This window comes from Anabrus simplex, chromosome 9 (genome assembly GCF_040414725.1).
Source record: "Anabrus simplex isolate iqAnaSimp1 chromosome 9, ASM4041472v1, whole genome shotgun sequence".
Taxonomy (NCBI): domain Eukaryota; kingdom Metazoa; phylum Arthropoda; class Insecta; order Orthoptera; family Tettigoniidae; genus Anabrus; species Anabrus simplex.
In genome coordinates, this window is record NC_090273.1 from 120,943,464 (window position 1) to 120,964,513 (window position 21,050).

General features: G+C 42.1%; 1 protein-coding gene across 3 annotated transcripts in view; it reads left to right on the top strand.

The window, feature by feature from the left end:
* The window catches only part of LOC136880952 (formin-2), a 351,200-nt gene that overhangs the window by 13,393 nt on the left and 316,757 nt on the right, over positions 1 to 21,050 (top strand). For 2 of the 3 annotated variants that reach the window (XM_067153494.2, XM_068229198.1), the window contains exon 2: positions 17,590 to 19,224. In XM_067153494.2, coding sequence (XP_067009595.2) covers positions 17,601 to 19,224 — 1,624 coding nt within the window. In that variant the 5' untranslated portion in view covers positions 17,590 to 17,600. Of the gene's footprint in view, positions 1 to 2,320; positions 2,344 to 17,589; positions 19,225 to 21,050 lie in introns of those variants that run through there. The other variant, XM_068229197.1, reaches the window with a different exon arrangement.

Consider the following 21,050-nt stretch of genomic DNA (forward strand, 5'->3'; position numbering starts at 1 on the left):
TACCACTATCATACTGTAATTGTTTTACAGAAAATAGTGGACACACTGCTCTGTTGCAGTCAAAATCTGACGCTTTGTCAAAGACTGTCGTGTTTCGTAGCAGGATGTAATCTGAGAAGCCGGGAGAGTTGCCAATTCGAGACTGGAATTAATCTTCTTTCTTTATTACCCCGAAAGTCCGTGTTCCCCTTGAGGTAGTAAATTTACCGCTCTGTACTGCAACGATAAATATCTTCAAAGCCACCTGAATTAAATGCGAGCACGCCATGTTAGGTGGCTAGAGTTCTTAGTCTCATCACCTCAGCTAGTTTTCAGCGAACCGTTCATTTCCACGCGCTTCGGAGGAGTGTAACAAAGCATCCATCATATAGTGTGAGAAAGTTTTCTGACACTTAAATATAAATGGTTCATGGCATGGGCTACTGTAGTTACGTCCTAGTTCGTGAACCATGGGCAACGGCTGAGTGGCCTAGTAAGTGGTGAACGAAATGGAATTCGATGGGGAGCTATCAATATTAATGGGGATTATGGAAGAAAGAAAGTAGAACTGGCTGAGTCAGCAAAAAGGATGCATCTGGATGTGCTAGGAGTAAATGATATTCGGGTAAGGGAAGATAATGAGGAAGAGAAAGGAGATTATAAAGTGTACTTAACGGGTGTTAAAAATGGAATGGCAGAGTGTGAGGCAGGGTTGATCATCAGGAATACTATTGCACGCAATACAGTTTCTGTCAGGCAGGTAAATGAGCGAATGAGTGGATTTGGCAGTTGGAGGAATTAGGACGAGAATTGTCTGAGTGTATTCACCATGTGAGGGTGCAGATGAGGATGATGTTGACAAGTCTTATGAAGCATTGAGTGACATCGTAGTCAACATCGTAGTCACGGTCAACAGCAAGGATAGGATAGTGCTAATGGGCGATTTCAATGCGGGAGTTGGAAAAACTCATGGATACGAAAGGGTGATTGGTGAATGTGGGGAAGATATGGAAGCTAATAGGAATGGGAACCGTTTGCTGGTGGACTTCTGTGCTATTATGGGTTTAGCAGTTACGAATACATTCTTCACGCATAAGACTATTCACCGCTACACCTGGGGGGGGGGGGGTAGGTACCAGATCCATAATAGACAATATCTTAACCGTGCTACTGTATAGGCTTTTAGGCTTGATATTCAGCTAATTTGGGTTCTAATTGCTTTTGTGTTCTTTGCAAGAGCCATGCTGATAAAATTTTGTAGGTGACAGATACAAGAGAGATCCATCTATAATTATTTACATCTGATTTGTCACCTTTTTAAGTAGGGGATGGATTAGAGCAATCTTCCAGTCATCCGGGAGCTTTTTTGCTAATTTAATAAATAAGCAAGTGAATACAGAAAACTTAACTGCCCAAGTTGAAAAATACCCAGTAACCTGGAACAATGCAACCGACGAGTACAGTGATAGAAATGCCAAAATAAATGCGTGGAACGAAATTATTGTGTATTTCTTACCCGATTTTGAGGATAAGGATGTTGCACACAAGAACATTTTAGGAATATTTAATTTCGCAAACAGCATCCTGACTTGAGGACAGTGAATGTCATGACTTGAGGACAGTGAATGTCAATTCTGAATAAATTTCTATATATTTTTTGAATGCTGTTTCATTTAGAAATCAACAAAATAACGTTATAAGCAGAACTAGAAAAAGTAGATCCTCACTTGTTGACAACATCTTTTAAAATGGATCTACAGTATACATGATTGCTGGTGGCGACACCAATGTCTAGTGTATTTCTGCGATGAGGACACCTTTAGCGCCACCAGTCTCGCTACCGGTGTCGCCACCAGTGTCCTAGTGTAATAGGGGCCTTAGCTGTTGGCTTCCCTCCAGGAAAGATGAGTTTCGAATTCCGATCGATAGTGGGTTTGAATTTTTACCTGGAAGATCACATGGCGTCAGGAAGGACAATCGGCCTTAAACCCCTGGTCAAAACCAAAAGGATCCTAGAAATAACAAAGATATCTTAAGACACTTTATGGCACGACATTGACTATATTCCATTCGACGGCTTCTTCCGAGTGTGAACTCGCGATCTGGGGATCCAGAGGGCGGCATTCTACTACTGATGCGATGGTTATTCAAACGACTTTCGCGTGCAGTAGTGAAGTGTGTGGTCTGTGAATGGGTGCAATACGTCTGTCATTGGAAATGTATGAGAGTTCTATTTCCTATGCTAATCGTACAGCCTGGTCGTCATCAGCTGACCTATAATCTCGTGACTGACTCACGCTTGTGATCGCTGCTTGCTACTGTACGAAGTGTCGTGTGTGGACGAACTGCAGATATGGAGTGTGGGTGAGTTTTACCTCACTTAACCCTTTCAGGACTACAAGCTTTCCAGGGAATAAAAGGTGATAAAACTAAATTTGATGTGTAATTTAGAGTACAAAAAGAACTATGTGCCTGTAAAACATTCGTGGTAATTTTCACATTCCCAGAAAAGCTTGGGTCAAATGTGACCCAAATATCGCTAAAGGGCAAAGAAATAAAGTATTTTCAATTTTTTATAATGCAATTTATATCTCTGCACTTAAATTTGCGTTCAACGCTTCAAACACATTTTATAGAGTATACAGAAACAGTTTTGGAAATTTGTGAAACAGAGAAAAAAAAATCACTTAAAGTTAGTTTCCGTAGCATTCTTGAACTGTTTGTAGCACGTACTCATACAGAGTAGGTTCTGGAACTTCAACTTGAAACTGAATTGGGACCACTTTTCTCATCATGTTGAAGTGACGAGCGACCCCAGTTTCTTCAAATTGATTCCTTGCCATCACCAATGATATGTAGAGCACTTTGAGATCAGCATGAGTCGACCAGTTATCCCTGATGGTGGGCAAAACATGATACCCCATTTCAAAGTTCACCCCTAAGAAAGCTTCTCCGTCCCTTGACACACGCTAAATTCCACTGTATATAATTGCACAATCATATATCTTCTTCTTAGCTTGAATATATATACAATCTGACTAGAGAGAAATGCAGGATCACGAACCGCCACCACATAACCTGCTACAGCATACGGGAATGAAACCATGCCACTGAACGGATGCATAGAACACAGATAGCTTTCATATCCCAATGTTTCGATGAACTCGTAGTAATGTGTAGGCTATTACATACTTCCTCAAAGTTGAGATTAGATACTTTCATGCCTCGCCGATAACATATCAAACCAGTTCATAGTCTAAAACCACAGTACATACATACTTACAGTGAGTGGCTAAACATTATAGCTGGGCACTTCACGGCAGACTTCCATAGAAGGGCAGCAACGCCGCAGTCAATCAGATGTCCCAGCCGAAAGTCAAGAGTCGAGGCACAATATTCTTGAAGACACAAACAGACAAGACCACGATTCAAAAAGGATAAACATTTCCGGCGAACCAGCCATTAAATAAACTTTTCACGTCACACGATTCTCCCACCAACCACCACTCCTACCCTCGCATTTTTTTCTCCGTCCGAGCTAATCACTATATTGCATTCTCGTCACATGTGGCACGCCGTTTTCAAAATACCGACGCTAAACATTACCGCACTGACGCCTTGAAAACAGTTGGGTGGTATGCGTCATGTTGGACAAGCCAACCTTTCACACAATTTAGCTCTCTTGCCTAACAAAGATTCCCAACTTCTGGTGTCACAGAATTTTACCAATTCGACACTTTTCTTACCATTAAATAAATAATTCTTATAATTCATTAATAAATGCATAACCTCTAATTTGACGTAAGTATTGTCGCAATTATAAAATTGATTTCATCCCATGGGGTTAGGATTCTGTACAGTTAAGTTTGAAACAGTAGTAAAATAACTTCTTAAATAATCTCCCAGTAGATATGTCTCTTTATTTTGTGACTAAAATGTTGGAATAATTTGTTGTATTTTTTTTTCTATTTGCTTTACGTCGCACCGACATAGATATGTCTTACGGCGACGATGGGATAGGAAAAGCCTAGGAGTTGGAAGGAAGCGGCCGTGGCCTTACTTAAGGTACAGCCCCGGCATTTGCCTGGTGTGAAAATGGGAAACGACGGAAATCCATCTTCAGGGCTGCCGACGGTGAGGCTCGAACCCACTATCTCTCGATTACTGGATACTGGCCGCACTTAAGCGACTGCAGCTATCGACCTCGGTTGTTGTAAAATTACTTATGCGTAGGATTTTATTGTACCCATTGGAATTATGAAATAATATGTCATTCGCTGACTTTATTTGAATAATTTCATCGGATTGTTCGAGAAAAGTATCCCGTTTTCTCTGATTGAAAATCTGGTCAACTTAACCTAAAACAAGCAAAAAGGAGATTCACGAGGGAAAGCAAGCTCACCGAAGTCGAATGCAGGAATACTGGGAGAAGGTTAAAGAGCATGGAAGAAAACAGATGAGATGACGTGATCCATAACTGGCTGAATAATAATAATATTAATAATAATGATGACAATAAGCCAAATTCACTCAAAGAAATTACACGACCGAGCTCGATAGCTGCAGTCGCTTAAGTGCGGCCAGTATCCAGTATTCGGGAGATAGTAGGTTCGAACCCCACTGTCGGCAGCCCTGAAAATGGTTGACCGTGGTTTCCCATTTTCACACCAGGCAAATGCTGGGTCTGTACCTTAATTAAAGCCACGGCCGCTTCCTTCCAACTCCTAGCCCTTCCCTGTCCCATCGTCGCCATAAGACTTATCTGTGTCGGTGCGACGTAAGCAACTAGCAAACAAAAACAAAAAAAGAAATTACATTTGGCAAACTGAAAAGCTCCCGGATGACTGAGAGATTGCTCTAATTCATCTCCTACACACAAAAAGGTGACAAATCAGATATACATAATTATAGAGGGATCTCTCTTGTATCTGTCACCTACAAAATTTTATCAGCATGTCTCTTGCAAAGAAAACAAAAATAATTAGAACCCAAATTAGCTGAATATCAAGCAGGATTCAGACCAAGCAGGTCATGCCCCGAACAAATTTTTAACCTCGAAACCATACTCAAAATGCGAGCTCTCAGACAAAAACTCCTCGTATGCACATTTGTAGATTTCAAAAAGGCTTACGATTCGATCGACAGGCCCTCACTGTTACAAATTCTAGAAGAGAGGGGACTAAATCCCAAAACTCGCGAACTTATAAAACTTAACACTGACTGGCACGAAATCTAAAGTGAAATTTATGGGGGAAATCTCAGAACCCTTCGACATTCGAACAGGCGTGATACAAGGTGGTGGACTCTCTCCTATTCTGTTCAACGTCGTCCTAGACAAGGTCATGGAAGAATGGGAAAAAGACTCAAGAAATGTGAGTTTTGGAAGCCAATTTGACTGGGCTTTGCGAAAGATAACCTCCACATACCATACCTCGCTTTTGCAGATGATCTGGTGATACTAACAGAGAATGAGGAGACTGCCGTTAAACATTTATAGATACTTATAGAAAGTGCTGAAAAGGTGGGACTGCAAATATCGTTCGAGAAAACTAAATTCTTATACTCAAAGACAGATATCAAGAGCCTGAGACCAAAATATGGTACAATTGACAGAGTCCCTTACATTAAATACCTCGGAGAATTTATCAAACCGACAGGCCTTGTAAAGATCATTAGGAAAATCTTAAGAGCAAGATACACCCAAGACGGTTACAGTTTACAATCAATAAAAACAACAGAAAAGTTCTCAAACATTGAAATTTACATTAGGAAAAGACGAATGAAATTCTTCGGCCATCTGACTAGATTACCAGAAAATCGGTTGACAAAAAGGATAATAGATTACGTAACCTCGCTTAAGAACTCAACACCCTGGCTTAACGAACTTCGAAAGGACCTCAGAAACGCAAACATAAGTTCAACAGACATCCTAGAAAGAGACATCTTTAGGAGCAAAGTAAACAGTTGGGAAGCTACATCAGAGCAACCACAACAAAAACAGTACAGACCAAAATGGTCGGCAGAACGTAAACAAGCCTTCTGGGAAAGAATGAAAACCTATTGAAAAACAAGAAGAAACCACAGAAGGACTGATTGAGTTATTTGCTTAACGTCTTTCAATATTGGGAGAATTCGCTACTACTACTAATAATAATAACAAATGCATTAATTCACCCGATACAAAAGAAGGGAGACAGAACAGATGTAAACAACTACAGAGGAATCTCACTAGTGTCCGTTGCATACAAAATTCTATCCCAATGTCTTCTTGATAGAGCACACCAACAACTAGCACCACAAATCGGAGAATATCAGGTAGGATTCAGACTAGGCCGATCGTGTCCAGAGCAAATCTTGAATCTAAACCTAATCCTAAGGCATCAGAGAATTTGTAACAAAATTGTAGTCTGCACATTTGTTTATTTCTAAAAAGCCTATGATTCAGTTCATCACAAATCACTCTTCCAAATATTGAAAGAACCAGATTTGGACATGAAAACACTTGCAGTCGTAAAACAGACATTGACAGACACGAAGTCCAAGATTAAATTCACGGGGGAAACCTCAAATCCCTTTGAAATCAAAACGGGAGTAAGACAAGGAGATGTACTCTTCAATTGCGTCCTTGAAAAAGTGATACAAGAATGACGCAAACAGAAACTGGACCTCAAAATTCACCAACCAACCAGTCAATTTAGGCAGAGGAAAACTAGGGATAGACTGCGTAGCATTTGCGGATGACCTAGCACTATTAACCCAAGATATGTCTACAGTCCAAAATCAGTTTGAACTCCTGAAAGAAAAATCGGAAAAAGTCGGCCTTCAGATATTTTTTGAAAAGATAGAATACATGACCTGCAATAAACAAGCACAAAAATTCATGGAGACAAAATATGGAAAAATTAATCGAGTATTACAATTTAGGTACCTTGGTGAAACAGTTCAGGAAAATTGACTCGAAACAAAAGTCAATGAAATTAGATGCCAAAAGATGGAAACTGCATATCGACTAATCCAAAATATCTGTAACAAAAATGTCTCTCCAAGCACACGAAACTAAGACATTACAATACAGTCATTAAACCATGCCTTTATGGATCAGAGACGCAAATTTTGAACAGGAAAGCAGACTTCAAAAACACTGAGAAGAAAGGAATGCAACATCATAAGAAATATTCTAAGCCCAAAACTCACCGACGGACAATACCAACGTAGAGGCAGATAGGAAATCAAACTATACACAAATATTGATAGTGACATTAGAAAACACAGGCTAAGATATATCGACATATTAACAGAATGCAGCCTGGCAGACTTACTAAACAAATAGTCGAATTCTATATGAAAACAGGAATAAAAATAAAACAGACACAATGAAATGGATTGGCGAAATCAAAACCGATTTGAAAGAGGCAGGAAGTACATTGCGTAATCCTAATGAGCTCATTCGCATATATACAGTAAATACGAGGGCAAGTCAATAAGTATCTGCAATAAATTTTTATAATGTATTACTGAAAGAGTACACACTTTTATTGATATCATCTTTTAACATAGTCACCCTGCTTTTCAAAGCACATGGTCCACCGTTTCACAAGCTTTCTGTTACCCTCTGCAAAAAAAAAAAAAAAAAAAAAAGGGTTTTGGATACGCAGCAAGCCACGTATGCACCGCTTCCTTCACCTGTTGATCGGGCCTAATGTGCTTATGGTTTTCCACGTCAGACGTGATCACGTAGTTGCTCTAGGGACCCGGCGTTACTTGCTTCGCTCGGGACGGCTGTTTGTCACGTGACAAGAGAGCAGGGGACAGGCGGGTTGCATACCGTGGCCGTACTGTACTTGCCGCTCTGAAATGTTCCCATATAAACAACAGCTTTAATAATAATAATAATTTGGAACATGGTTCATGTGAGACGAATAGGACACAGATTACAGAGTATAACAGGGCAAGAAAATTATTCATTGACCAAGGAAATATGCAGCAGTGTGCAATATTTCCTGAATAAATACATTTTCACGATTAACTGAAGTTTTGGGACACGTACATTTACCGACAGAAAATACAGTGTATGTGATTTGTACATATTCTTCGCACTTTCATTAACATACATTTTAATATTTGTATGTCATTTATGACAATGAAAACAAATTAAACACGCGGACTGAAACATATCACTGGTGTATTCCTCCTTCACGGGACTTTTGGGATCGTTTAGATAGTATTGTATCAATGTTTGGTACTAAACTTCTCGTTTGCGTATTGGCAAGTCGCAAAACGTGGAAAACGATCATAAAATTCAGTCAAACTGTTTGTGTTGGCAAACCCATCTTTCATTTGAGTATCGCACTGTAAGTCTATCAGTTATAGCTGCAGTTCTTGCCGAACAGTTTGCACATCCACTGTGAGAAGGGCATAGCGAACACCTGCACATCCTTTTCTAATGCCTGAATATCGTGAAACCTATTATCAAAAGTCATTAACACCTCTTCATATTCTTCTAATGCTTTGTAATGTGATACAATATTTTATTACATATTAAACATTTTGCTGTGTTATTTTCTTGAACTATTAAACATTCTTCTTCCCAGGAAGGTTTGGACGTTGTCGGCCTACGCTGTGATGAACTCTCTTCCATAGTAAATGCAACATTAACCGACTAGATTTGAACGTCGTGTGGTGTGAGGATAAAGACGGAAACATACTACTGTCACCTCACATGAGTTCACGCGTATCGTGTCGCACTCTAACCTGTCCAGAAGGATGCCCTATACCTTTGCACCACTGGCCTGCAGTACGTACTACGTCATGGTCTTCCCCTACTTCTTCCTCTAGTTGCTCGCTAAGCTGCTCTCGTTACGCGAGAGCGGGGAGCAAACTGGCTCCGAAGGTATTTCTCTCTCGACTGACGATGCCTGTTCCACGTCATCAACAGTCACTCGTCTGTTATGTAGGATTATATCACGCACATGTTCAATATTGGCATCAATTACGGCTGCAGATGGATGCTCGAATCTTTTCTCATCCTTCACACTCGTGCGACCCCTTTTGAACTGTTCAATCCACTGGTAAACACTTCGCTGTTGCCCCCGTATTGTGCTGAAAGTCTTCTATGATATTCCGCTTCTGGTAAACCCTCAGACCACAAAAAACGGATTATGGAACACTGTTCTTCCTTAGTGCCATTTTTACGTAGCAACGGCGTAAGCTGTACTGATCTGATACCGCTGAAACCTACCACATCTAGCGGCTGGTGAGCACACAAAGCCTTAGAGCCAACCTAAAGACAATTAGAGCAAAATTATTGACTTGCCTACGTATAATATCAAGCGAGTGGCTCCGCGGTTTGGGTGATGTAGCCGTCAGCTTGCATTCGGGGGTTTGTAGGTTCGAACCCATACTGTCGGCAGGCCTGAATATGGTTTTCCATGGTTCCCATTTTTCCACCAGGCAAATGCTGCGGTTATACATCAATTAAGGCCACGGACGCTTCCTGCTCACTCCTAGCCCTTTCCTATTCCAAAGTCGCCGTAAGACCTATCTGTATCGGTGCGACGTAAAATAAGCGAAAAAACAATATCATTATTATTATTATTAATAATAATAACAATAATAAAAATATACCCTGATACATATGAAGCACCGTGTCTTGTCCGAGAGGTATCATTACTGAGTTGTCCTCCCCTGTGGGTGGGGGCGGTAGAATAACACCCACGGTATCCCCTGTCTGTCGTAAGAGGCGACTAAACGGGGCTCCAGGGGCTCTGAACTTTGGAGGGTGGGTTGGCGACCACGGGGTCCTTAGCAGAGTCCTGGTATTGCTTCCACTTATGCCAGGCTCCTCACTTTCATATATCCTTATCGACCTTCCTTGGTCAACTCTTGTTCTGTTCCGATCCCGACGGTATAACGGATGAAGTCCTAGGGAGTCTTTCATTTTCACGCCGTTCGTGGCCCTTGCCTTCCTTTGGTCGATACTTTCGTTTTTCGAAGTGTCGGACCCCTTCCACTTTTTTTTTCTCTGATTAGTGTTAGGCCTATATAGAGGATGGTTGCCCAGTTGTACTTCCTCTTAAAACAATAATCCCCCTGTGGGTGGGGGTGGTAGAATAACACCCACGGTATCCCCTGCCTGTCGTAAAAGGCGACTAAAAGGGCCCCAGGGGCTCTGAACTTTGGAGCGTGGGTTGGCGACCACGGAGCCCCTAGCTGAGTCCTGGCATTGCTTCCACTTACTTGTGCCAGGCTCCTCACTTTCATCTATCCTATCTGACCTCCCTTGGTCAACTCTTGTTCTTTTCCGACCCCGACGCTATTAGGTTTGCGAGGGCTAGGGAGTCTTCCATTTTCACGCCCTTCGTGGCCCTTGTCTTTCTTTCTCCGATATCTTCATTTCTCGAAGTGTCGGATCCCTTCCATTTTCCCCTCTGATATAGAGGATGGTTGCCTAGTTGTACTTCCTCTTAAAACAATAATCACCACCACCACCACCACCACCACCACCACCACCACTGAGTTGTCCGTATCCATGGCTAAATAGTTAGCGTGCTGGCCTTTGGTCATAGGGGTCTCGGGTTCGATTCCCGGCCGGGTCGGGAATTTTAAGCATCTTCGTTAATTTCTCTGGCACGGGGGCTGGGTGTACGTGTCGTCTTCATCATCATTTCATCCTCATCATGACGCGCAGGTCGCCTACGGGAGTTAAATAAAAAGACCTGCACCTGGCGAGCCGAACATGTCTTCGGACACTCCCGGCACTAAAAGCCATACGCCATCTATTTTCATCACTGAGTTTTAAAAAAGGTAACGGGATTTCGAATCGCGGCCAATGTATGCGGGATTTTTTAAATCCTATGAATCGGTTTCCACCTAATGCTCGCACACCTATGAATATAACCATGATGTCAACAGCCACATAAAACTGTTTTATTTTCCTTGTATTTTGTCTGCCTATTAGTATTTACACTCGTAGGAGGCTACCCAGCCGAGACAATAAGGTCGTGCTTTTATCAGTGAGATATGGCATCGATTACTAGATGTTATCCTTACCTTTCTGTTATTTTCACAATTAACGGTAACAATGGATTCCAGATACTTGAATTCATTGAAATTTCTTATCTGCTTTGCACAAGCTCTCTACGTTCTGATATAATTTATGAACCTTTTCCTTGAGATAATCACGTTTGACTACTAAAGTTCCTTTGATACATCTTCAAAACGTTTAAGGGTCTGCTCACACTTTAGCGGGAGGGAGATGCGGCGCGAAGGCAGAAAAATATTATTTCACTGTGTAATAGATGTAGTGGCTCACACTTACACCTAATGGAGGTGCCGAAGAAGAGAAAGTTGCTTGGCGAGAATATTTCTTCCGCTTTTCCCGCCGGAATTTAATTTTGGTAACGTTCGTAACGTATTCGAATGTTTCGCAATCGCGTTGATGTAGGAGAAATTCTTCTCGGAATTTCCTGTTTCGCGCCTTCCTTCCGGTAAGTGTGAGCGGGTGTTTAGAGCTTCATCCATCCTCATTGACTTTCTATAAATTAAACGAATATCATCAGCGTGTTTTTTAAAAGTTTTCATTCCTTACCATTCCTTACCCCTACTCCGGGCCAGATTTTGAACAGACTAAAGCGGAAGTAACGTCGTTGCCTCGTCACACTCACCTTGGTTGCCAAATGAACTGGCGCGCGATTGAAAGTTGTGCTCCAACACTAAAACACAGCACAGCTCACCGGTTGTAACTTGAGCACATTCGAAAGAATGAATACATCAATGTATTCGTATTAGTGGAGTCCCATACCACCACTGCGGTTTTAAACGTAATATGATAATAATTGGACACACGAGGTCAAGACATCGACTGAGGAAGTATGGCAGTTCAGCACTGGGTACACTATTGCCGTAACACGTGCTGACAGAAGGCATGAAACGCCCGTCCCCTTGTCCCTCTCCAACCACGTGACAACACCGTAGGCTTAGCCACTCTCGCCCGCGTCTTCCCCTGGTCCATACCCTCTCCTCCGCTTTAGTCTACTTAAGCGGTGGCCCGGAGAATAGAGCATTCGAGGCCTGGGGAGTCTTTCATTTTCACGCCTTTCTTTGGTCTTTCTTTGGTCGATATCTTCAGTTTTTGAAGTGTCGGATCCCTTCCATTTTTTCTCACTGATTAGTTTTATGTAGAGGATGGTTGCCTAGTTGTATTTCCTCTTAAAATAATAATCACCACCACCACCACTATGAAAAGGTAAGGTGACGCCGTCTCTGGCCGGGAGTTGTGTGGTGGTGGGTTGATTGTATTATTATTATTTTACAAGTTGCTTTACGTCGCACCGATATAGATAGGTCCTACGGCGTCGATGGAACAGCAAAAGGCTAGGAGTAGGAGGGAAGCGACCGTGGCCTTAATTAAGGTACAGCCTAGTGTGAAATTGGGAAACCACGGAAAAGCATCTCCAGGGCTGCCGACAGAGGGGTTCGAACCCACTATCTCCCGAATACTGGATACTTAAGCGACTGCAGCTACCGAGCTCGGTGTTGTGAGGTGAGTTGAGGTGAGGTGAAGGCTGAGATGCGATGGCTGTGGCCAATAATAGAACTGCCCTGCCATTTTCCTGGAAGTAAGAATAGAAAACCACAGAAAACCATTCTCAGGACAGCTGCTGGTGGGGTTCAAACCACTCGCCACCCGAATGCAGAGCTTGACACCTATTAGTCACTGCTCGGTCGTCAGCATTTGCCAGATATTGTAGACTAGCTCTTCTGTACTCGGCTCGGGACAGGGCTAGACCTCTCGGCTGGCCCCAACCGTCGGCTGTCCTGAGAATGGTTTTTCGTGGTTTTCCATTCCCCTGCACTAAGGTGATTAACAACTGAGATATTGATACTAACTCCATATTTTTAAATGGAACGGCACAAATTTATACAGCTGATTTAAAGGTTCATCTGCGTACAAGTTCAAATATGTAAGTATTTTCAAAATCGGACAATTACTTTTTGAGATATAAGTAGGAACAGCATGTGCTGTTTTGCATGCCGCATTAGACGGCGTGAAGTCGGGCAAGGACATATTGAGGCCCAAACAGTTTCCTGGGAGCACTGCCTTCATGATGTACAGGCCGTACTGTACATCTGATGACGTCACACAAAGAGGCGAACTGTTTCCTCCGTCCGACCCGTGTAATGCAAGGACGTGATGCGTCTGTACCTTTAGTAATGATGAAATATTTACAAATGTTGTATTAATATTACAGGTGAGATCACTAAAACCTGTAATCGCATCATAAATCGTAAGTCAGGTCTAAGTAATTTTAGGAGAAGTAGGATTGAAGTGCGATCTACGCGGTCAAAGCTTCAGTGTTTTACTCGTCAATGTGCCCAACAAATAATTATTATGCATTAATACAAATAAGGAGACAACAAACGTATAATAATAAATTTTAGTTCTATACCTCTAGATGGCCATAAATACAGTAGCTTTGTTAGTTTTTTTGACACTTCTGGTACTATCCTTCGAAGAATTTCTTGAAATCCTTTCTTCTATACACACATTTGTATCATTTTTTGTTTAGGAATAGCCGATATTTTCCCAAATATCAATGCACTGATCATCCAGATGTATTAGTTACTTCCCACATTCACGGAAACCGCCGAGGAATGGTCCTTACTCGCATTAATTTTGGGGAGAAGAGGCAGCGCGTACTCAACGTTACGAACCCAAGAAATAACCATATGTAGGTTCAATTGGTTACTGTCCACTTTTATACTTGTCCTGTATCAATAATTAAACGCTCTGCTGTAAATCTGTGAAACAAGGAAGTCAAAAGCAGAACTCACCATCAGCTCTGGTAAATGAGTGAAACATAGTCTACACCTTTATTCTTCGTAATAGGTATTTTTTCGGTTGGAATTTTCGTTTCTCATAAAGGTTATCTGCTCCTATACGAAGAAAATGAAAATATTGATGTCTATTTACTTGTATAGTTGTATTTTCGCCGTGGTACGCACAAGTTCTTATCATTGTGGCAAATGCGAACTTTCACACACTGTATTTAAATTTGTAGCACATTGCATTTCCAAAAGAAAACGTGTTATACGATAGAAATTAAATGAATAAATTACACGAGAAGTATTACGTCCCTTGATTTTACTCACCACGTGAAGATACCATGCCTAACCTAAACTATGAGGACTCATTATCTTAATACCAGCTGTTTACGTAAATGCCGATGTGATAAATTTAAAGAAAAAAACGCAATATACTTAAATACAAATTTTTGTCTCTCAACGGTCACAATTATCCTAAGAATGCCCCCAATCCTTCTGGATTACATTCACAAGTAAAACTTGCAACATTCACTTAGCTCGCCTCAATTGATCAGCTGATTGGCTTGGCGCGCTTTCTACAGTACGGCCTGTATATTACGAAGGCAGTGCTGGGAGTGAGTTCAGCCACAGAATGGGTACCAGGCATGTAAGCACCTCGTACACATGTGATGGGTTTGTAAACTGTTTATGACAGGCGAACACATGACAGGACAGAAAGGGTTGGTGTGTTTAAAACGAATAAAATAAGTACTTTGCCTTGAAAGGAACATAACGAAAGCTATAATTGTCACTGGTTTTAGTGTACAGTTCATACTACTCTATGAGTTGAGAAATAAACATAACACAAAACACCGGAAGAGCTCCTACTTGAAAAGCAAATGTTCAGAGCTGATAGTAGTGAGATGGCAGCAACACTATTATTTATGTTTTATTTTACACGCATTAATCTCCGTAGACCCCATCGTACTAATAGCCTATATCTGCTTCATTCATTCCATCCCTGACCCGGTCAATGACTGGAAAACAGGTTGTAGGTTTTCATTCATTTTCATAATCTCCGCAGAGCTCCAGCGCGATTGTAGTAGTGTGCATTCGGGAGAGCGTAGGTTCGAGTCCTGCCTCGCCCAACATGACATTGATTTTCATGGTGTCCCATGTTCAACACCAGGCAAATACCGGATAGGTACCTTTGTGATAGGCCACGGCCGACTTTCTTTCCAAATCCTTCCCATTCCCATCCGTTAGAAAAAAACACTAAACTGAGCGCAGCCTTTATATGTCAAAACAAAACAATACAACTTTAATCTCCCTTCCCCGTTGTGTGTTCGCCAGTCATACAGTAACGTTGCACACCCAGGGTATGTTACGGTACATCACATTATGTTTACAGTACATGCCTGGTATCCATTCTGTGGCTCGAATCAAGGCCAGGAAGCAGCTTGCGCCTCAATATGTCCTTGCCCGACTTCATGCCGTCTGATGCGGCATGCAAAACAGCGCATGCTGTTCTTATTTATATCTCAAAACGTAATTGTCCGATTTTGAAAATACTTACATATTTGAACTTGTTCGCAGATGAACCTTTAAATCAGCTGTATAAATTTGTGCCGTTCCATTTAAAAATATGGAGTTAGTATCAATATCTCAGTTGTTAATCACCCCATAAGACTAATTAGCACGTTATTTTACAAGACCCTGCGTACCATTTACGAATATGAAAACAAAAAGCTGATATTTTTAATGGTTTAGAAGTTATTTGCGTGTAACATGTTAGGTGAATAACCCTGTAGATATATACGTAATATGTAATTTTTTTTTCTTCCTTTCTTAATCTGTTTACCCTTCAGGGTTGGTTTTTCTTTGGAACTCAGCGAGGGATCTCACCCCTACCTCCCAAGGGCAGTGTCCTGGAGCGTGAGACATTGGGACTGGGGATACAACTGAGGAGGACCAGTACCTCACCCACGCGTTCTCACCTGCTATGTTATATATATATATATTCGTGTGACTATTTCTAGCCGAGTGCAGCCCTTGTAAGGCAGACCCTCCGATGAGGGTGGGTGGCATCTGCCATGTGTAGGTAACTGCGTGTTGTTGTGGTGGAGGATAGTGTTGGGGACAGCACAAACACCCAGCCCCCGGGCCATTGGAATTAACCAATGAAGGTTAAAATCCCCGACCCATCCGGGAATCGAACCCGGGACCCTCTGAACCGAAGGCCAGTACGCCATTCAGCCAACGAGTCGGACACCTGCTATGCTGAACAGAGGCCTTGTGGGGGATGGGGGGATTGGAAAGGATAGAAAAGGAAGAGGGAAGGAAGCGACCGTGCCTTAAATTAGGTACCATCCCGGCATTTGCCTGGAGGAGAAGTGAGAAACCACGGAAAACTACTTCGAGGATGACTGAGGAGGGAATCGAACCCCCCTCTTCTCAGTTGACCTCCCGAGGCTGAGTAGACCCCGTTCCAGCCCTCGTACCACTTTTGAAATTTCGTGACAGAGCCAGAAATTGAACCCGGACCTTTGGGGGTGGCAGCTAATCACACTAACAACTACACCACAGAGTCGGACATATATGTAATTTACTTGGTTAAATGTAAGAGAGGGCCACGAGCCCTAACTTCGCCAATGTTAAAGTCAAATAAATAAATAAATAAATAAATAAATAAATAAATAAATAAATAAATAAATAAATAAATAAATAAATAAATAAATAAATAAATAAATTAAAACTTAAAAGTGGGATGATACGGCCGACAGCTTGTCTCATGTAACCCTCCAATGGCGGAAAATTCTACGTATAATTCGCCTACTGAATGTTGACGGTAGGTTGGATCGATTCGGATCCACTCGAAAGGTATTGATCGAAGTAGTGACTTTTACAGTTACCAAGCACTGAACCCGTGACTTTTCCAGTTTGGCTGACCTACATTATTCTTCCATGCCATTTTTCCTTTTCTCTCTCTCTCTCTCTCTCTCTCTCTCGCTCTCTCGCTCTTTTTTACTAGTGGTTTTACGTCACACTAACACATCAAGGATTTTGGCAACGCAAGGGTGGGAAAGGGCTAGGATTGGGAAGGTAGAAGCCGTGGCCTTAATTAAGGTACAGCCCCAGCATTGGCGTGGTGTGAAAACGGAAAATCATATTGAAGGTTGCCGTTGATGGGTTCGAGCCCACCATCTCCCGAATGCAAACTCACAGCTGCGCGACCCTAACCGCACGGCCAACTCGCTGGGTCGTACCATCTTTATTTACGCAGCCTTTCGTACATTTTAAGGATATCTGTAAATGAAGCCAAGTTATTATTATTATTATTATTATTATTATTATTATTATTATTATTATTATTATTATTAGTATTAGTATTAGCTCCATGGCTAAATGGTTAGCGTGCTGGCCTTTGGTTACAGGGGTCCCGGGTTCGATTCCCGGCAGGATCGGGAATTTTAACCATAATTGGTTAATTCTGTTGGCAGGGGGATTGGGTGTATGTGTCGTTCTCATCATCATTTCATCCTCATCACGACGCGCAGGTCGCCTACGGGAGTCAAGTCAAAAGACCTGCAACTGGCGAGCCGAACTTGTCCTCGGACACTCCCGGCACTAAAAGCCATACGCCATTTCATTTTACTTCTCAATGATCTGGAAACAAGTCGCCTTAGTTACGATTAAGCAACAAATACTAAGCCCCATAGTGGCCCAGTTAATGGGTGGAGGAGAGACGAGTTGTAGAAGTTGTATATTGATTGACTTCACAGTGTTATGTTTTTGTGTCTGTGGCAGGCGCCGTCTAGATGGGGACGCCAGTCGTTGTGGGTGACGGCGCATGCCCGTCCAACGTCAATACCCAGAGTTCCAGAGCTGTCGTCTCGGGGTTGGTGAACACAGGTGCTGATGAAAAGTGCATCCCTTGTAGTAGGAACAGTGTCGGTGTAGAACAGCTGAAGAATGTGACCAGTAGTGAGCAGTGTGTGTGTTTTAGTGATGCTGATAATGCGAGTGAACAGCGTGGAGGGGGCGTGGCAGAAGAGATTTCAAGGGAACCCCTGTCCTCTGAACCACGCCTCATTGATAAAACTGCTTCAATTGAACAGGTGCAACGGATAGTGCAAGAAACTTTTCTTTCAATTTATAACAAAAATATATATAATCTCGATGATAAGGATGAAGAAACTACTGAAGAGGAAAATAATACTAGTGATAGTTGCATTTCAATAGATGAATCTGACGAGGAAGATAATTTAGATAGTGATAATAATAATGGTTCTACTGTCATAAATACAACGAATAATAATCATTTTAGGTCAATTATTTTACATCCATTCTCAAGTATATTTAGAAGGGTTCACCCTGCAGTTTCTCCACTAGGTGTTGTAGTAGAAAATTCACTCAAGATGGGTAACCTCCAGGGTTCTGAGGGAAAGAAGTCATCCGGTGGTAAGAGCCCTGCTAAGGGGAAGAAAGACAAGTTAGGTACGAAAAAGTCGCCAGCTAAAGAGTTGTTGAAACAGAGTAAGGGTCAAGCCCCGCCCACTCCTTCAACAGCGTCAACAGCAGGAGCAACAACAACAACAACAACAACGGTCCAAGCTAAACGACCGGTGGCATCCTCGACACAACACCAGGAACAGCGCCTGCTAGCCCCACAAAAAGTAGGTTCGCCTGAGGCTGAAGTGCAACCTAGCGTGACATGTACTAACGGCACTGGCAGCAGTCGACAGTGGGACTCCGGTAAGACCACAACATACGTAGTGACAGACTCGTGGAGGCACGTGAAGAAATTGGCTATCCAGACACCATCAACAACAGCAACAGTCGCTAGCAGTACAGCAGGGGATTCCTCTCTCCTTCTCACTCCTCAGAGTAGAGAATCGAGTTCAGAGTCCGTGTTTACTGACCCTCTGACACCACAAGGCTTCGCTGAGACCCACAGTCAGAGCATTGCCAGCAGTTACTACTCAGACGCGGGCAGTATAATCGCAGTGACAGCAGCGAATAACAATACCCTATCGCCTTATGATGTTAAAATGGGGAAGCCTCAGCAGAACGAGACAACGTCCGACGACCTTAGCGTGGATATCTCCTCAGCTGATCCCGATGACGTCACGTTAACACTGGTGGATAGTCACGAACAGCTGACAGACACTGAAGATTCTGAGTTAGGCGCAGTAGAAAAACATCAGCCATCACCTGTTCCTGAAAAGAAGAAAACTCAGTCTCATAGTATGGACGCGTTGGATGAAGAGGTCCCTTTAGGGGGATATGTGAATGGCACGGATAAGTCCCTAAGTGTCGAAGAAATGACAACGGCACCACTACAACAACAGAGGACGACTCAACCACCGTCCAGTTTTACCCTCGTAAGACATCGCAAAGTGGAGCTGACCCCAACTAGACTCAGCGACGATCTGCTTGCCGGTGAGTTACCATTCTTAAACAACTTCCACTATAACACTGTGCATGATGGTGGTGATGGTTACTGTCTTAAGATGAAGTGCCAAGCTTGTGTACACTTGGGGTTACTAACTTTTCGTGCTTGAAGGAAAACTTATGTCAATATTTTTCGATAATTGTTAATTTCCACTGAATTTTCGATATTCACAAAAATCTCTTATCAAACTGAACTTAAGGTCAATGTTACGTGCGGAACAAGCAATTTCTGTTACTAATTTCTTGTGCTTAGAGGAAGAATTTAAAGCAGTAATGCCAGTTTTACCAGTACCCGCAAATTTTAACAGATATTTGAAAACAATCACGATAATATCTATCAAACTAAAATTCAGGACGATGTTCAGTGTGGAACAAACAAGCCCAGAAAGACAAAATTATTCTGTTTTGCACATATCTTTACGCAGGTAACATCTGTTTTCTACACGCACCTTTACGCAAATTGCTTAATTACTGGCGATGTATCTTACCCAAACATGTCTACGGTATTAGATAATATACTGCAGGTAAAACTTATTAACATATTTTTAAAATTAAATCTCATTACCTAGCATAGCAATTGTATTTTAAACGTAGTATTTAAAGTACTTATTACGGTAAATTATCAAATATCATTCATAGGGTATTAATTATCACAATTTTGTTGTAGACTTAACTTCTTTTTGCCTTGACATGTCATGGTATTGTTTATTAAGGTTTTAACATCTCTGTGTATAAGGCATAGTTTACTGGGTTTAAGGCGTGAAAAATTGGACAAATGTCTTGGTATTATTATTCTTTTTTTTTTTCTCGATTAGGCTCTTCTAGGAAACACGTGACAATTTCAATGCTTCATCCTCTGTTGTTCCTTCTTCTTCCCCAAACACTCCTTCATCTGCTCGGTGATGTCCCCTTTTCCTCTCCTCAGACCATTTTGAGCCTGTTTTCTTTCCTTCCCGACCTTGGAATCCTTCCATTTTTAACACTTTCTTTCTAACAATCTCTCTCTCTCTCTCTGTTGTTTCTTCTTCCCTTATGTTATTTCGTTCCAAATCTTTCTTGACTTCATGAATCCAAGTTGTTGTTGTTGAATTATTATTATTAGTATTATTTCGTTAAGGCTTTTTTACGTCTATATCTTCAGAAGAAACATAGCTATGTATACAATTTTTAGCTTTTTCATAAATCGGTTGGGTTGAATGCCGGCCCCGTGGTGTAGGGGTAGCGTGCCTGCCTCTTACCCGGAGGCCCCGGGTTCGATTCCCGGCCAGGCCATGGATTTTTTTACCTGGATCTCAGGGCTGGTTCGAGGTCCACTCAGCCTACGTGATTACAATTGAGGAGCTATCTGACGGTGAGATAGCGGCCCCGGTCTCGAGAGCCAAGAATAACGACCGGGAGGATTCGTCGTATTGACCACACGACACCTCGTAATCTGCAGGCCTTCGGGCTGAGCAGCGGTCGCTTGGTAGGCGAAGGCCCTTCCAGGGCCGTTGTGCCATGGGGTTTGGGTCGGGTGGAATAGCTCAGACAGTAGAGGCGCTGGCCTTCTGAGCCCCACTTGGCAGATTCGAACCTGGCTCTGACCGGTTGTATTTGAAGGGGCTCAAATACTTAAGCATCGTGTCGGTAGATTTACTAGCACGTACAAGAACTCCTGCGGGACAAAATTCCGTCACCTCGGCATCTCCTAAAACACAGAAATGTAGCTAGTGGGACGTAAAACCAATAACATTATCGTTAATAATAATAATAATAATAATAATAATAATAATAGTAATAATAATAATAATAATAATTAGAAGTGGTAGCAAAAT